The sequence below is a fragment of the Pempheris klunzingeri genome, chromosome 17 (genome assembly GCF_042242105.1).
Source record: "Pempheris klunzingeri isolate RE-2024b chromosome 17, fPemKlu1.hap1, whole genome shotgun sequence".
NCBI classification, from domain to species: Eukaryota; Metazoa; Chordata; class Actinopteri; order Acropomatiformes; family Pempheridae; genus Pempheris; species Pempheris klunzingeri.
Genome location: NC_092028.1, coordinates 20,864,807 through 20,879,052, shown reverse-complemented (window position 1 = coordinate 20,879,052; position 14,246 = coordinate 20,864,807). Strand labels below are relative to the sequence as shown.

Here is a 14,246-nt window from a genome sequence, read left to right as displayed (position 1 = left end):
AGTAGTGGTGATAGTAGCAGAGAGATAAGACCTTTATTTGTCACATACACAGTTATACACAGTATAACAAAGAGAAATATATATATATATATAAATAAATAAATCATAACGTCTAAAACTGTGCAAAATATGTGGATGTATATACAGTAGCAGTAGTAATAGTAGTAGTTGTAATAACATGATAAGATTTGTGGTTTATTGATCTATGTTTGTTGGAAGATGTACAGATTCAGATGACATTAACTCAAAACCTACATGTTCAAACATATTCTCCATGGCTCGCTGCACTTTCCATTGCCAGTTTATAATGTATTTTATTGTTTTTATATTTATAATCATAACAATAACAATAATAATCATAATAATATCGATTTATTGATATTTAAAACTGCATTGTCGTGTCCGGCCACTGCCTGTAGGGGGCAGCAGTGCGCTGCAGTCGCCGTTGGCGGCACCTCGTCTCCCCGTAGAAGAAGAAGCAAAGGGCGGCCTTCAGCGGTTCAGCACATCCAGTCAAGTAATTTTAGCTTTAGCGAAAAACCACTTTCCCTCCTTTTAGACAACCGACGTCAGGTTTGTTTGGAATAAAGACACATTAATGTAAGTACACGCAGCGGAGACTGTTGGGGAATCTGTGTGGTAGGCGGCAGGTTTCGGGCAGGAGCTAAACATGTAGTGATCGCTATTGTTTGCGTTGGGGAACTAGTTAAACTTGGACATGCCTGAGCTTTGTTGGGTTCAGTCTACTTCCTAGAAACTTAGCCGATGAGGTCTGTGTGTTTCCAGCGCCTGGCTCCCGCCCGCCGAACTGAACTGAACTGTGCTGTGACTGCTAATCTTTGCTAGCAGATGATGTTTGCTAACGAGAAATCTACACTCGGTGGTCCCAAGCCGCGGGTAACACACGTGCGCTTAAAGACCGTGCCTCCATTATCGGACACCTCCGCCTACGAGGCTCTTCCTCATTCAAACAACTTAATTTAAAGGATGTCCTCCTCCTCAGTGAATCAGTCGTCTTCTCACACACGCGATTGTTTAGAAATAAAAGCTTCCCTACGCTTAAAATTCCCAACAATGGAGTTAATTTCTGGCTTTGTTGACCAAAACAGAGCGGGCGTTGGGAGCTGACATCACCATCTTCCTGACTCATGAGTTGGGCTCAGTGTGGTGATGTAACCTGGTGTGTGATCTAATGTGCTGCTCACTTCTCAAGAAGTGTGAGGAGAAATGTTAAGTCAGAATAATAGATTTAAAACAGGGCAGTGCTGATGCCCTCTGACTGCAGTCCTTCTCATCAAAGCATGAAAAATGGCTGATAATAACCTTTTTATATGCTTAAAAAAACACTTAAAGTTCATTTTTTATATTCGTGTCGTGTGAATGACTTTTATTTTGACTTTATTCACACAAAAAGGCGTGAAAAGCTGAATATTAGTGCAATGGAAACGCTGTCCGATAATGGACCTCCTGCGTTTAGGTGCTATGATTGTTCCCCCCCAGGCTAATAAGCTAATAAGTGCTTCCTTTTACGGTCCACAGCTTTTATAAACGTGTAGTTTGAGTGTCCCGCTGGTCACAAACAACTGTTTTAGCTGTGTCATTAGCTCGCAGGCTAACAAAGATGTTTAGCTTTAATATCCGGAACTACACGTGTGTCGTCATGACTAAATGCGGAAGCGATGCACACTGAGGGATGAAGCCCATGAAGACTTTGAGTGAGAGACTGCCAGCTAGAGCTGAGCCCGTCAACTGTTAGTTAACCAGTTAGACAACCTGCTGCAGGTGACTAATGATGAGCAAGGAGTGTTTTTCTTGTCAATGTTGTCACTGTTTTTTTTTTTTTTTAAACCAGTGACTTATATGCAGGTTGATGTAGTAATTGTGTGCCATAATTTCAGGTGCTGACTGAGGAGTGGATATTAAAACACGCAAACATGTCCGAAGCGTGTCAGGACAGGAGGAGTCGCTGGCAGGAGATCCAGAAAGGCCTGCAGTTCATCCAGTAAGTGTCACTGGTTGTTAAAGAATGGGCGCTCTCCTTTTTAAAGGGTCCCCGAGTAACTGAATTCCACTAATACAGCACTTTAAATCCTATAAATATACACGTCCCGACATCTGGGAGATATTATGTAGGATAACTAAAGCATTAGCTTGTATTTCTTGAGGTGAAGAGTCACATCAGCTGTAAGTATTATTGTGTTTGTGGGTCCTTTTTTAGTGGAAAAGCTTTGGTATATCGATGCAGACCGCGTGATGCAAGAATGATTTGTCAGCCCGGCATTGTTGCTCCGATCAGCTGTGTGTCAGCGCTACAGCTGATTAGTGGCTTTACTTTAGTTTTGTTTTTAATGTGGGATATTTTCCAGATCTGATCTGAGCTTTGTATTCATGCGTCAGGCAGAGTCGCAGTATGTCCACGTATTGTTTCAGGGCTGTGCAGTGTTGCATTTCATCTAATCTGACAGGGCCTTTTATTCATAAAACAAAAGTGATACTTAAAATACTACTCTGCATCATCACTGCGCGGTTCACTTGAAAAACTCCCCTGATGTCCTGTTTCACTTTAACTTCAGTAAATATTTAAGTGCACCAGCCCACATCCTGGGGACCAATAAGTGACGCTAGAAATGTGTCAGAGAGAAAAGCAGCACCGTCAAAAGGAATTAGATTTAGTCACATTCAGCTGTTTATAAGAGTTTTTAATTGAGATCGTTTACACTCCAGCATGTAAACATTACAAAACTTTATTATACTGTTGTTGCTTCAGTATAAAAACCAGTTTTTAGTGATATTTTGGTATAATTGGCGCTTATAATTACAGTGGAAATCTCTTACAGTGATCAAAAAAGCCTCAGTTAGAAGACTTGGCACATAGCAGTGGAGTTGTTTGCTTACAGTGCTCAGTTTGGGTCTTTTCATACGTGACAACAAATGGAAGAACGTTTTAAAACTACATTACGTGTATTTTTTTACTCTCCCGTCTGCCTCCTGCTGGCTACCGGAGGCTGCTGCTGTGTGCACATTGAAATCATGATGGTAAAAAGTATGAATATGAATGAACAGGGTTCGTTCAAAGTCCTGAATGTTTGGAAAATAGGTGATTTTAACCAGTTTGTTTTTAATGCCAGGAATATGCTCACATTTGAATCTGAAAAGTGCTCGATTTCCAACATTATCTGATGTTTCTCCTACAGTCACGTAAACCAAAAGTCTTTTTAGTATTTGAAAAGAAACTAACCTGTTGTTGTGTGATGATAAATGCGTCAATAATCTGTTTAGGCAGCTTGAATTTTACTCTCAAACACTTTTAATGGGAAAAAAGTCATCTTCTCAAAGCTGCTGACAAACAAAAACAATGAATGAATGTGTGTTGATGGGGGGGGGGGTTGCTTTGGGATTGCACTGCGGACCTGCGTCGCGCCCTAAAAGCTGCCGCAGGAGCTCACAAGCGGCACGATTTAACCCCCGACCTCGCCAAGTGGATTAATGCCGGGATGTTTAATGTATTAAAAAGCAAAACTGTCCATTTCATCTCTTAATAAACATACAGATGTCAATTAGATGGTGATCTGCGTGAGTAATAAAGGAAGGAAGGGAAGAGAACTGGTCATAATAATAATCCCTTTATGGCGAATTCGAGCCGGACAGACGTGATCACTGACGTGTTTCCACAGTATTTTCAGTTCTGAGGCGAATCTTTTTGTTTTGAGGGTGAGGGGATGTTTACAGATTGTTGCTTCTGCTGACTTGTTAGCCTTGAGCAGCTGCACACTCAGCAACCTGTCAAACCACTGACACAACACACACCTACACACCTTCCTGTCTGGATGCCCCTGCGTCTTAAGTTCAGATCTGTTTTTTAATGATGGCACAGAAACAGTAGACGCTGCACCAGCCGAAGATATCCACGGATGACTCACACATGCTAAACTAACATATGATGACATTTACTGTTAATTTAAGTAGACGAGCTGATTCACTCAATTGATTTTTGATAAATATGACAAATTGTTGTGTAGGAAGACCAAATGTTTACCTGAAAGAGTAATTGGGTGGATCAATAATAATGAAAATCATTACCTTGTACTGAATGAATGAAAAAAACGAGTGTAACATGAACCTTTTTTTTTATTTTTTAGATCAACGCTTCCATTTCCTGGAAATCAAGAGCAGTATGAGGTAAGCTATGCAAATTTAAATGTGGGTTTTCCAGCGTTCCTCTCTTCTATCAACACACAGATGATGAACGGGTCACATGAACGGCAGCCTGTGGTTTTCTTTCCTCAAATACAGGTGGCCTGAATTAAAGGACCAATCAGCTGTTTAGTAGTGACTCCATTCTCCTACTACTCCTCCTATTTTCAGGTGTTCATTAAGGATCTGGTGTGGAATCTTTTTGGAGAAGGGAATGACGTGTTTAAAGAAGGGGAATGGACTAAATCCATCGAGATGTACACGGAGGCCTTGAGTATAGCTGAGTATGCTGACTCTGAAGAAATCTGTGTTCCAACGGGTTTACTGGAAAAACTGTATGCAAATCGAGCTGCTGCGTACCTAAATATCGTCCCGGTAAGTAGAGGGTGACGGTCACACTTCACTTTCAGGTACCCCGGTAGAGTTAAAAGGGGGGGGGGGGTATTGAAACACTTGACACGTGCACTTAATAAGTACAAGTTAAGCTCAAAACACAGTTTTTGGTCTCATGAATTCATTTGGATTCTTACACTCTTTCATATTATGTAAAAATATCAGTCTGGGTTCAATGTTAAGGTGTTTTTTGTCATTTAAAAATCAGAAACCAACTTTTAGACTAAAGTTAATAGTTATGTTTAATCTTTGTTGACACAATCAAAAATTAAAACCGACTTTCACTGTATTCATGCCACAGAGCTCCTGTAGAGTTAACAGTAACTCCAGGGTTACTCCCAATAGTTCTCCTCACACACACTTAAGCACGATCGAAACCAGCTGTAGAGTTTGTCTGAAGTCTGGATTAATTTATTCCAGCCTCTTAAACAGCAGCCATGTCGGGTAGGGGGGGGCGGCAGCAGCAGCCCCAAAACACAGGAAACATTAGCACAATAATCTCATGGAGTCTGTTTTTACTACCTGACTGGTTGGACAAGGGAGTTTCTAGATTTATTAGCCTGATTGGTGTTTTACTTGCCCCAGGCAATCGGGCAAGCCTCATTATTGAACCAGGCAGCCTTCCTTTAAAATGAGCTGCACCGTGTCTGTCCTGTGAAAGCACAAGACGAGCACAAGTTATGGTGCGAAGGGCCGAGAGGGCACCTGAAGCAGCTCCATATCATAACCCCCGTCTGACAGCCTTTCCTCTGTTGGTTTTGCCCTGATGGTCTAGTGTTTGGGAAATATGCTTATTTACCTTAATGAGAAGGTCGATACAATCCATTATGTCTGTGTGAAGCTGCATCCAGCAGCTGTTTAGCTTAGCTTAGCTTAGCTTAGCACAAAGACTGAAACCTGGGTGAAACTTGCCTAATCCTGTTCAGCTCACTAATTACCACTTTAGGGCTCATCTGCTAATCTGCAGTGCAACATTAAACAATAGTTTGGTACAAATTTAATTTCTGTCCTCTTGTTACACAGAATTACTTGGAAATAACCTTAGTTTTGCAGCACAATGAGATGCTTCGAGGTTCCGAGAGATGAACAATAATTTGTCATCCAAAAAAAGGAATCGATTACCAGAAACAAAAAGAATGAGGTTAAGGGAGGAAGTTGCTGAATTGCTTGTTTTTAATCAATGATCCATCTGAAAGGTTTGAGCAATGAAGTGCTGTATACTTTATACTAAATCCATTATACCTGCTCCATCTTAAGCATCCCTGGGGGGCTGGGAGCGAGAGGCGGGGGACACGTAGAGACAGACAACCACACTCGCACCTCAGGACAGTTTAGAGTCACCAATTAACCAGAGAGCACACATACAAACTCCCCACAGAAAGGCCCCAGAGTTGAACCTGGAGTCTTCTTTCTCTACTCATATATATACTTATTATACTATATAATAAGAGCAGAAGGTGAAAGTTTAGCGGTGAAGTTGTCAGTTTAGTAGATAATGTCAGAGATTGATGGAAACACTATTTATTCATTAATGGCATCACTTGTTTTTTGTTGGCCAAGTTTTGTATGAAGCATTTTTAATTTGTTCCACACATGTTCTTGTACCTGTTGACGTTTGGCCGTGGGGCCAATCAGTCAGCTTCTTCCTGCTCCAAGCAGTCGAACTCTAGTAAATGTAATTCCTGTGCGTTTGTCGGACGTCGAGGATTATTTCAAGTGGCGTTGCTATGACGAACACAAAAACAAAAATCTGAAAACAAAAATCCAGGAAAGCAGGCGGTATTAAAAGTGAGTAGAGGAACAGTCGGTCCGTCTTCCCGGCCTCCGTGTGTTGAATCGTGTTACATGGCAGTAAAAACTGTGCTGTCTTCAGGGAGACCACACCTAAACCTGACTCGGCTCACCCAACACCTAAAGTCAATTTGTGATCAGAGTGGTTTCTTTGTTCTGCGCTCACACAGCACTCGGGTTAAGTAAAGCTCTCCCAACTCTGGAACATGTTTTCCTCTCCGTAGGGGCTCTATGACCAGGCATTAGAAGACTGTGAAAAGGCTCTCCAGCTGAACGAGGGAAACTACAAAGCGCTGTACAGGAAAGCAAAATCCTTGAAGGAGATGGGGAGACATCAAGAGGCCTACGAGGCTGTTGCCAAATGCTCTCTAGCAGTGCCTCAGGTAAGGTGCAACACCTGTGTGTGTGTTCTGTTAATTCATTAAACGTGCAGAGGAAAGCCGCTCACTTCTTTGTCTCAGCAAATTTGTCAAAAATTAAAGCAAATTGGAATGCAGCCAGCAGGAGCAGCACACCTGGTGCAGTCAGGCTGTTTCTGGCGCGATGCTTGATGACTGAGTCCGACGGCTACATCAAAACATGAGCTCATCATCGGAGCATGTGACCGTCGGCACGTGACTCTCATATATAAATTTACATTTCATGTAAAACTGCTGTAGGCCCGACTTTGGTGTCACTAGCAGCCACGTTTGATTTCTTTTAAACATCAGGCCTAAGAGCCTTTTTTATTTTTTTTTTATGTTGCAGTTGCCCGTCTTAATTTATTATATTTATTTATTTTCGTGCAGCGCCTGCATGAAAATGAGGAAATCTGTGTGCTTGGCAGCTGAGTATCTCTGCTTTAGTAGCTTCACATCTACATCTCTCTGCATTACTGACCTGAGAGTTGTGTGAGACCTTATATGGATTTTATATGATTATATTTTGAGATCTAGACCTCAATTCATCTCCAGTATGACAAAATACTAAAGTTTGAGGGCAGTTTGCACAGCACTAGTGGTGTGATCACCCTCTAAAGGAAGCTGAAAGTCATAAAAGGTTCACAAAATATGTAAAGATTTTAATCATGCATGAAAAAAATATTTCAACATGTCCGTTCAGCTGCCGGAAACCCTTAAATGCTTGAATTTTAATGTGGCGTTTTCAAAGTTTGGAAAGTGCTTGTAAATAAAATAAGTCAGCGAGAGCCTAATTGATCGAAGTGTTTTTAATTTACCACACGTTTAAAGTGCTTGAAAAGCTTGAAAATGCTCAAAGTGCTTTAATTTCACTGCTGAAAAGTTGTGTGAAGTGAAGCAGGTGAGAAAATAATGATTCACTGCCTGTAATTAATATGTAGAAAAACCAAAATGCAGAAATATTCAAATAAAAGTGTTTTCTACATTTCCATGAGCATGACGTGTGATGTAATGATAGAAATGCACAAACATCAAAGGATGCGTCTGAATCAACATTGGCTTGGTTCCTCCAGGACTCCAGTGTCACGCAGCTGACTCAGGACCTTGCCAAAATTTTGGGATTGAAAGTCCGTAAAGCTTATGTGAGGAGTAAGGTACGTTTGTCCCAGGAGTCTGAAACATTTTTACTCTGCATGTTATAGCTGATGCTTGAATCTCTTCTTCACCCGAGTACAACGAACATTTGAGTTACTTTGAGGGGGGTTTCCTGTTTTCACAGCCTGTTTTGCGAGGATCAAGTTATCAAGATGCATCATGTGAAAAGGTAAGCAGCACCTTTTTTTTTTTTTTCCATCTGCGCAGTTTAAAATACGTCATTACATCTTCATCCTTATCTAGTCTCTGCTGAGACGTTGATCAAAGAATTTCTTCTGTGTTTCCTCAGTTTGCTCATGGCTTGTCTTCAGTTGAAGATATAGAAATTGGTAAGTTTGAAACTTAGAACCACTCTGATTTGGTAGTTACAGTGGAAGAGTGGCTCACCCTGTTTGTTCCCCTGGTGTGTTTTTAGAAGTGCCTCGGCTGACCCAGGAGAGCAGCGTCGGGGCTCCGGTGCCGGAGCCGATCCAGGCTCCGGCGGCTGTGCACCTGCCTCTGAGTGAAGCAGTGGTGGATGAACTTCCTCCCAGCAACAGTATCTCATCCGTGACCCCGTCTGAGCCGCCGGGCTTCGAGTCCGTTCCCCTGCCTGGGTCTGTACCCACGTCAGTCCCTCTTCCCGTACCCACATTTGTTAATGGGTGCCGAACCAGTAAGCCTTGCCAAATGCTTGAAACCAGCCAAGATTTTGACGCCGACATCATCGGGGACGACCTGGATGACCTGTTGGACCAAGCTGGCTCTGAATCCGCCATGGTCAGTGAGCAGAAACCGCCGCGGGGTCTCAGCCGGGACTGAAATTGTAGCGTTGATACATGAGCAGAAGTGTGACTCTTGTTTTTCTCGCCCCTTCCTCCAGGTTATCCCCACAGTGAAGGGGCCTCTTCCTTTGCCAACCAGTATTGCCTCGGGCAGCTCCATGTCGAGTCCATTCCTCATGCCATCACACATCAATCCTTTTCTCCACAGCAGTAACCAGCACTGCACTGTAAATCTGCCCCCGCTGTATCACAAGTCAGGGTCAAGTGCGTATTTTGGTATGGACACTTTTGACCCACTCCCCCCTCCGCTGGACTCCCTGGATAGTCTCTCCATATCAGACTTCAAAACAGGTATGCAGCTCTGTTACCTGGCCTGACAGAGCAGAGTAATCATAACTCTGTTTCTTACTGTGGTTCCAATCAATATTTGATGTACTACTAGTGATCAGAATCGCTGACTAATACTCTTCGTATTGTCTTTTTCTCCCTTCTGTTCAGATTATGGTCAGAGTCCATTCATTCCACAGGTAATGATTGTTTAGTGTTATTACTGTTTAGTTTTTATTATTAGTCTAAATATTGTTACAGGCTTTTTAAAAAAAATCATATTTGGTCTTTTTATTTCCTAACAGCTGAACAATAGTGAAACCCCGATGGGAATGGCTGTGGGTATGCCTGAAGTGAAGGGTCTCCCTGCTGCTGTGGACTTAGCAAAGAACCCCTTAGCTGACACCCATGAATTCAAACAAGCGTGCTCAGTCTGCTACATCAAAACCGGTGAGCGATCGTTCTCACGGTCCGCGTGTGTGTGTGTGTGTGTGGTGGTTATCATTCAAAGGTCAGGCCTGATGTGGTGTTTTCTACCCACAGGGCCCGGTGTGCTGGATTACACACTTCACACAGAAGAACACAAATGCAAAAAGGACGCTTTACTCGGCAGGATTAAACATTCGGCAGACAAAACGTGGAAGCTCATCCGGCCCAGACCAACGAAAACTCAATATGTTGGACCTTATTACATTTGCAAAGGTAACACTCATGAATCTCTCAAATTAATTTCTTCACATTAACACTAATAATTTGTATCTCTGCCAGACGTAATCCTGCAGGGGATCATGTGCTTGGTTGTCTGTTCGTGACTAATATTTTTTTTTTCCTGCTGACTCTGAACATTAGAGAGCAAAAGAGCAAAAGTTTGTTCTGGTTTCAAACTGGAGCCTCTGCAGATAAATTCCATACCTGATCCGATCTGATCCGCCAAAGTTAATCACATTTGACAAGACTGAATGTTTCTGTGTCTTTGCTGCCGTCTTGACTGACTTAAGTAAGGTTGTTTTTTTTTTAAACAACTTTATTGAAACAGTTTACAGCTTGAGTCTACACTTATGAATGCACCAGAAGGACCAAAGGTTGTATTAATAAAAAGACAAACAAAAAAAGAGTTAAATACCCCTTTAAAGCTCACAGGGGCTATAGCTTCATGTTAGGTTATGGTTGGCTGAAGCAGAGATTTGCCTGTGGGAGGTTTGCGCTCTACTGAGTGCACTTTTCTTGCTTTCATTACCTACAACTCCCGTCGCATCGCATCACGTCATGTCTGGATAACGGCAAACACCAAAATGTTCCCCGTGCCGTTTCAGAGGTGGCTGTTGGAAAAGAGTGCCTGTACCCCGGCCACTGCACGTTCGCGTACTGCCAGGAGGAGATCGACGTTTGGACTCTGGAGCGAAAAGGCTTCATCTCCAGAGAACTCCTCTTCGATCCCTACGGGCCCAACTCTAACGTCAGGCTGACTGTCCCAAAGATCCTCCAGGAGCATCATGGGATATTCATGTTTCTCTGTGGAGTGAGTATTTAGTGAGTTTATTGTTTTAAGAACTAGTCTGAGGTCTGATACTGCTGCACCTTCATGTTGTCGCTTGGTGCACCAGCTGTTGGGGAGTTTTCCTGATATTTGATGGTATTGTCTCGCTGCAGGATCAAACTAAAGTATCAGCCGTGTACCATTCTTTTAGTAAATGTTTTGGTTTTATAGAAAAAGTAAAATTTCCAAATGCTTTAAATGTGCAGGTGTGCTTTGACCACAAACCCAGAATAATCAGCAAAACCAATAAAGACGACCCCTCACTTTGCTCTCATCCGGTGACGAAGCACGACTTTGAGGATCATAAGTAAGTGATTTCACTTTTTTTACAGCTCTGAGTCCATAAATCGGCTTGTGGATGTTATAGTTCAAGCAAACACTCGATTAAAATGTGTGGATGTCGTTGCGTTTGTCTCTTAAAGGTGCCTGGTCCACATTTTGAAGGAGAATACAGTCCGTTATTCCAAAATCAGACCCTTGACTCCTCAGTGCCAGCTGGATCTCTGTCGCCATGAAGTCCGCTACGGCTGCGTGAGGGAGGACGACTGCTTCTACGCCCACAGCCTCATTGAGCTCAAGGTCTGGATGATGCAGCACGAGCTTGGTAAGGCTGCTTCTTTAATAAAAATACTCCTCCAGGGACGGGATGGTGTTCTTCTAAAATGTTCTTTAACTTCCCAGTAGCCAACTAGAACTCCTTATGCAGCGTCTGTCACTGCTAAAGTGAACACGAGTCACACAAAGTCTGGAAAATGCTCAACTGTTCTCAAAGGTAGTAATATGGCTCCATTTTCAACATGATGTGGTGTTTCATCAACACAGTATGTTCTTTGACACCACTAATGATTCACACTTTGCACTCATTTATCAGCTGGAAAAGATCTTTGAGCTCTTACTCTGGAAATTAGCAAGAATTAAATCCTGAACATCAACAGCTGGTGAAATAAAGTGACAACATACATTGTTTTCTGTGACTTTAAAGGAATTGTTCAAACTGGAGTCTGGAAATAATTGGTTTCTTTACCTTAAATGCTTGAAAAGTGCTTGAATTTTACACTCTCACTCATTATTGCTTTGTATCATACAGGTATCACCCATGAAAGTATTGTCCATGAAGCAAAGAAGTTTTGGAACTCAACAGCTTCGTTGCAGGGAGCCCAGGTCAGCCGAACCCCCCCACTGCTTCATATTTATCATAACCTGTTACACGTTGTGTACAACGATCTTAACCAACCCTTCGACTGTGCCCTGCAGCTTTCCGGTGCACAAAGGAGGTTTGGGCCTCCGAATCTGAAGATGATGTTTGTCTGTGGCCAGTGCTGGAGAAACGGCCAGCTAAGCGAAGCTGACAAAAACAAGAAGTATTGCTCAGCCAAGGCGAGACACACGTGAGTAGAGGCAGCCGTGTGGAGCACACGAGGAGCCGTGCGGCCCAGAACATCAGCACAAACCGCCTTCTTCTCTGTTTCAGGTGGGCCAAAGACAGGAGGGTGGTGCTTGTAAGTTCCCATGAAAGAAAAAAGTGGACAACAGTTCGACCGCTTCCAACCAAAAAACCCATCCCGTCTCAGTTTGAGGTATCTGTCGACCCCTTTTCTGGTTTGCTCTGTGTGTTTCTGATTAAGATAAATCCCCAGGAATGCTCACCAAATGTTTTTCTGTTTTTAGATTTGCATGCACGTGACAGCTGGCAAGAAGTGTCAGTACATTGGGAATTGCACGTTTGCTCACAGCATAGAAGAACGAGACCTTTGGACCTACATGAAGGAAAACAACAGTGAGTTTTGTCCAGGAGATGCACTCTCTTACACGTGATGCTCCAAAGGTAACGGCACTCATCCCGTCTCCTGCTTCAGTTCCAGATATGGATCAGCTTTATGAGCAGTGGCTGCAGTCTCAGAGGCCTGGCTGGGGCGAGGAGACCTCCAGTAACTCAGTGAGGGAGAACGGCAAACAGATCCACATGCCCACAGACTACGCCGAAGAAGTGGTGAGTTTAGCGGAGCAGCAAATACGAGGCGAGGCTTCCCTCTGGTGATAAACACACGGCCGGAGTAGGAAGTGGTCGCTGGTGTTTGTTTGTACTGGGAGTTCTGGTGAAACCCTCCAGCAGGAGCGCTCAGAGTTAAGTGTGGCAGTTAAGGGAGCCACAAAAAACACACAAGACAAAACACTTCCACAAGCAGCGTTTATTTATTCAACGTTAAGATGGAAGGAAGGGGAGAGATTTTCACTTCTGGCAGTTATAGGAGCTTAACATATACAACACAATATTATTATTATTATTATTATTATTAATGTGTGATATACAGATTTATGCTTTGGCTTTTTCAACAAATGTTAAACTTATTTGATCACATTTAGAGCAAAAACATTCCACTAAATTCCACAGATTTTCACTCTATAGGAATAAATAAGTTTGTTTGGGTCTCTTGATAACTATGTTGATAACATTATGACTTCTACACACCTTGTAAGATTTACGGTGCTGATAAGACGTAACTACAGGGCAACCGTTTGAGCTTTGTACAGTTTGAGCGTCATTTTGTTTGCTTGTGTCAAAATGCTGTTAGTCATGTCAACACTGTTCTGTAATGAGAACAGACTCATTAGAAGCTGCTGGTGTGTTTTGTTTCGCTAGAGAATCAGTTAGTTGTCAGAATCAGTAAAAACCTACGAGGGCCTAATTGTGCGAACAGTTTTATAATTTTTCATGTCATTTGCTTCGTGATTCAAATGAACAGACTGTAATTAGTCACGTGTGTTTTTGCAGGCCGGCAATCACTGTTGGCTGTGTGGTAAAAACTGCAACAGCGAGAAGCAGTGGCAGCAGCATATCACGTCAGATAAACACAAAGACAGAGTTTTCAACTCTGAGGATGATCAGAACTGCTGGCAGTACCGATTTCCCACAGGCACCTTCAAAGTTTGTGAGAGGTAAGATTACCAGAATGCTGCTTGGCTCCGGTTTCCAGTCTGATCTTCCAGCCGCTCTTGATGGCCGACATTTGATCTTGTGTTCGGCAGGTTCGTCAAAGGCACGTGCACAGAGGACGACTTGTGTAAGCTGGCGCACGGAGCGCTGGAGCTAAAAGAGTGGATGGAGCGCAGGGAATTCCTTTTGATGAAGCTCGCCAAAGCCAGAAAAGACCATCTTATAGCCCCAAACGACAATGACTTTGGAAAATACAGTTTTCTGCTTAAAGACATTATATAATGATGTGACGACAGTACTCGTGCTCCCTTGCAGTTAATGCAGAATTGAAACTGTCTTGAGTCAGGTGACCCTTGAGGGCCTCTGAGGTGCACAGGAAACAGCCTGGCATGATTTTAAAGAGGGCGCTCAGGACCAGCCCTCTGATTGGTGGCTGCTTTACTCTGATCCGCACCGCAGGAGAGATCTCGTTAACAGCAAATACTGAGTGTAGGACACTTGAAGCTTTGCTATGCACCATTCAGTAGAATATCTGAAAACGGCATGTGTAAACCTTGATCAGAGACTTACAGTTGACCTAAAACTTATTTCTTTTCATACAGTTTGTATATGTTAATTACTTTTACCCTTCAATAAGTTGAAAGTATGGAATACTTAAATTGAGAGCTCAGTTGACACTCATTTTCCATTTATCTAATAGTGTTACCAGTGTATTGGGCACCACACCAAATAAAGCCTCTTTTTTAATCTGC

General features: G+C 42.7%; 1 protein-coding gene across 2 annotated transcripts; it reads left to right on the top strand.

Annotated features, from left to right (window-relative positions):
* Window positions 1-496: 496 nt before the first annotated feature.
* On the top strand, window positions 497-14,241 carry zc3h7a (zinc finger CCCH-type containing 7A). 2 transcript variants are annotated; one of them, XM_070848140.1, is made up of 23 exons: window positions 497-600; window positions 1,899-2,002; window positions 4,140-4,179; window positions 4,366-4,569; window positions 6,603-6,761; window positions 7,850-7,930; window positions 8,056-8,100; window positions 8,221-8,260; window positions 8,347-8,690; window positions 8,794-9,046; window positions 9,194-9,222; window positions 9,328-9,472; window positions 9,566-9,724; window positions 10,336-10,541; window positions 10,766-10,866; window positions 10,982-11,163; window positions 11,647-11,720; window positions 11,814-11,947; window positions 12,031-12,136; window positions 12,228-12,336; window positions 12,416-12,549; window positions 13,333-13,496; window positions 13,587-14,241. In XM_070848140.1, exons 2-23 carry the CDS (start codon window positions 1,935-1,937, stop codon window positions 13,774-13,776), a joined length of 2,967 nt encoding a protein of 988 aa, XP_070704241.1. In that variant the 5' UTR covers window positions 497-600; window positions 1,899-1,934; the 3' UTR covers window positions 13,777-14,241. The 2 variants fall into 2 exon arrangements, with proteins under 2 accessions (XP_070704241.1, XP_070704240.1); XM_070848139.1 differs by having other exon boundaries at window positions 11,647-11,947.
* The last annotated feature ends 5 nt before the right edge of the window (window positions 14,242-14,246 follow it).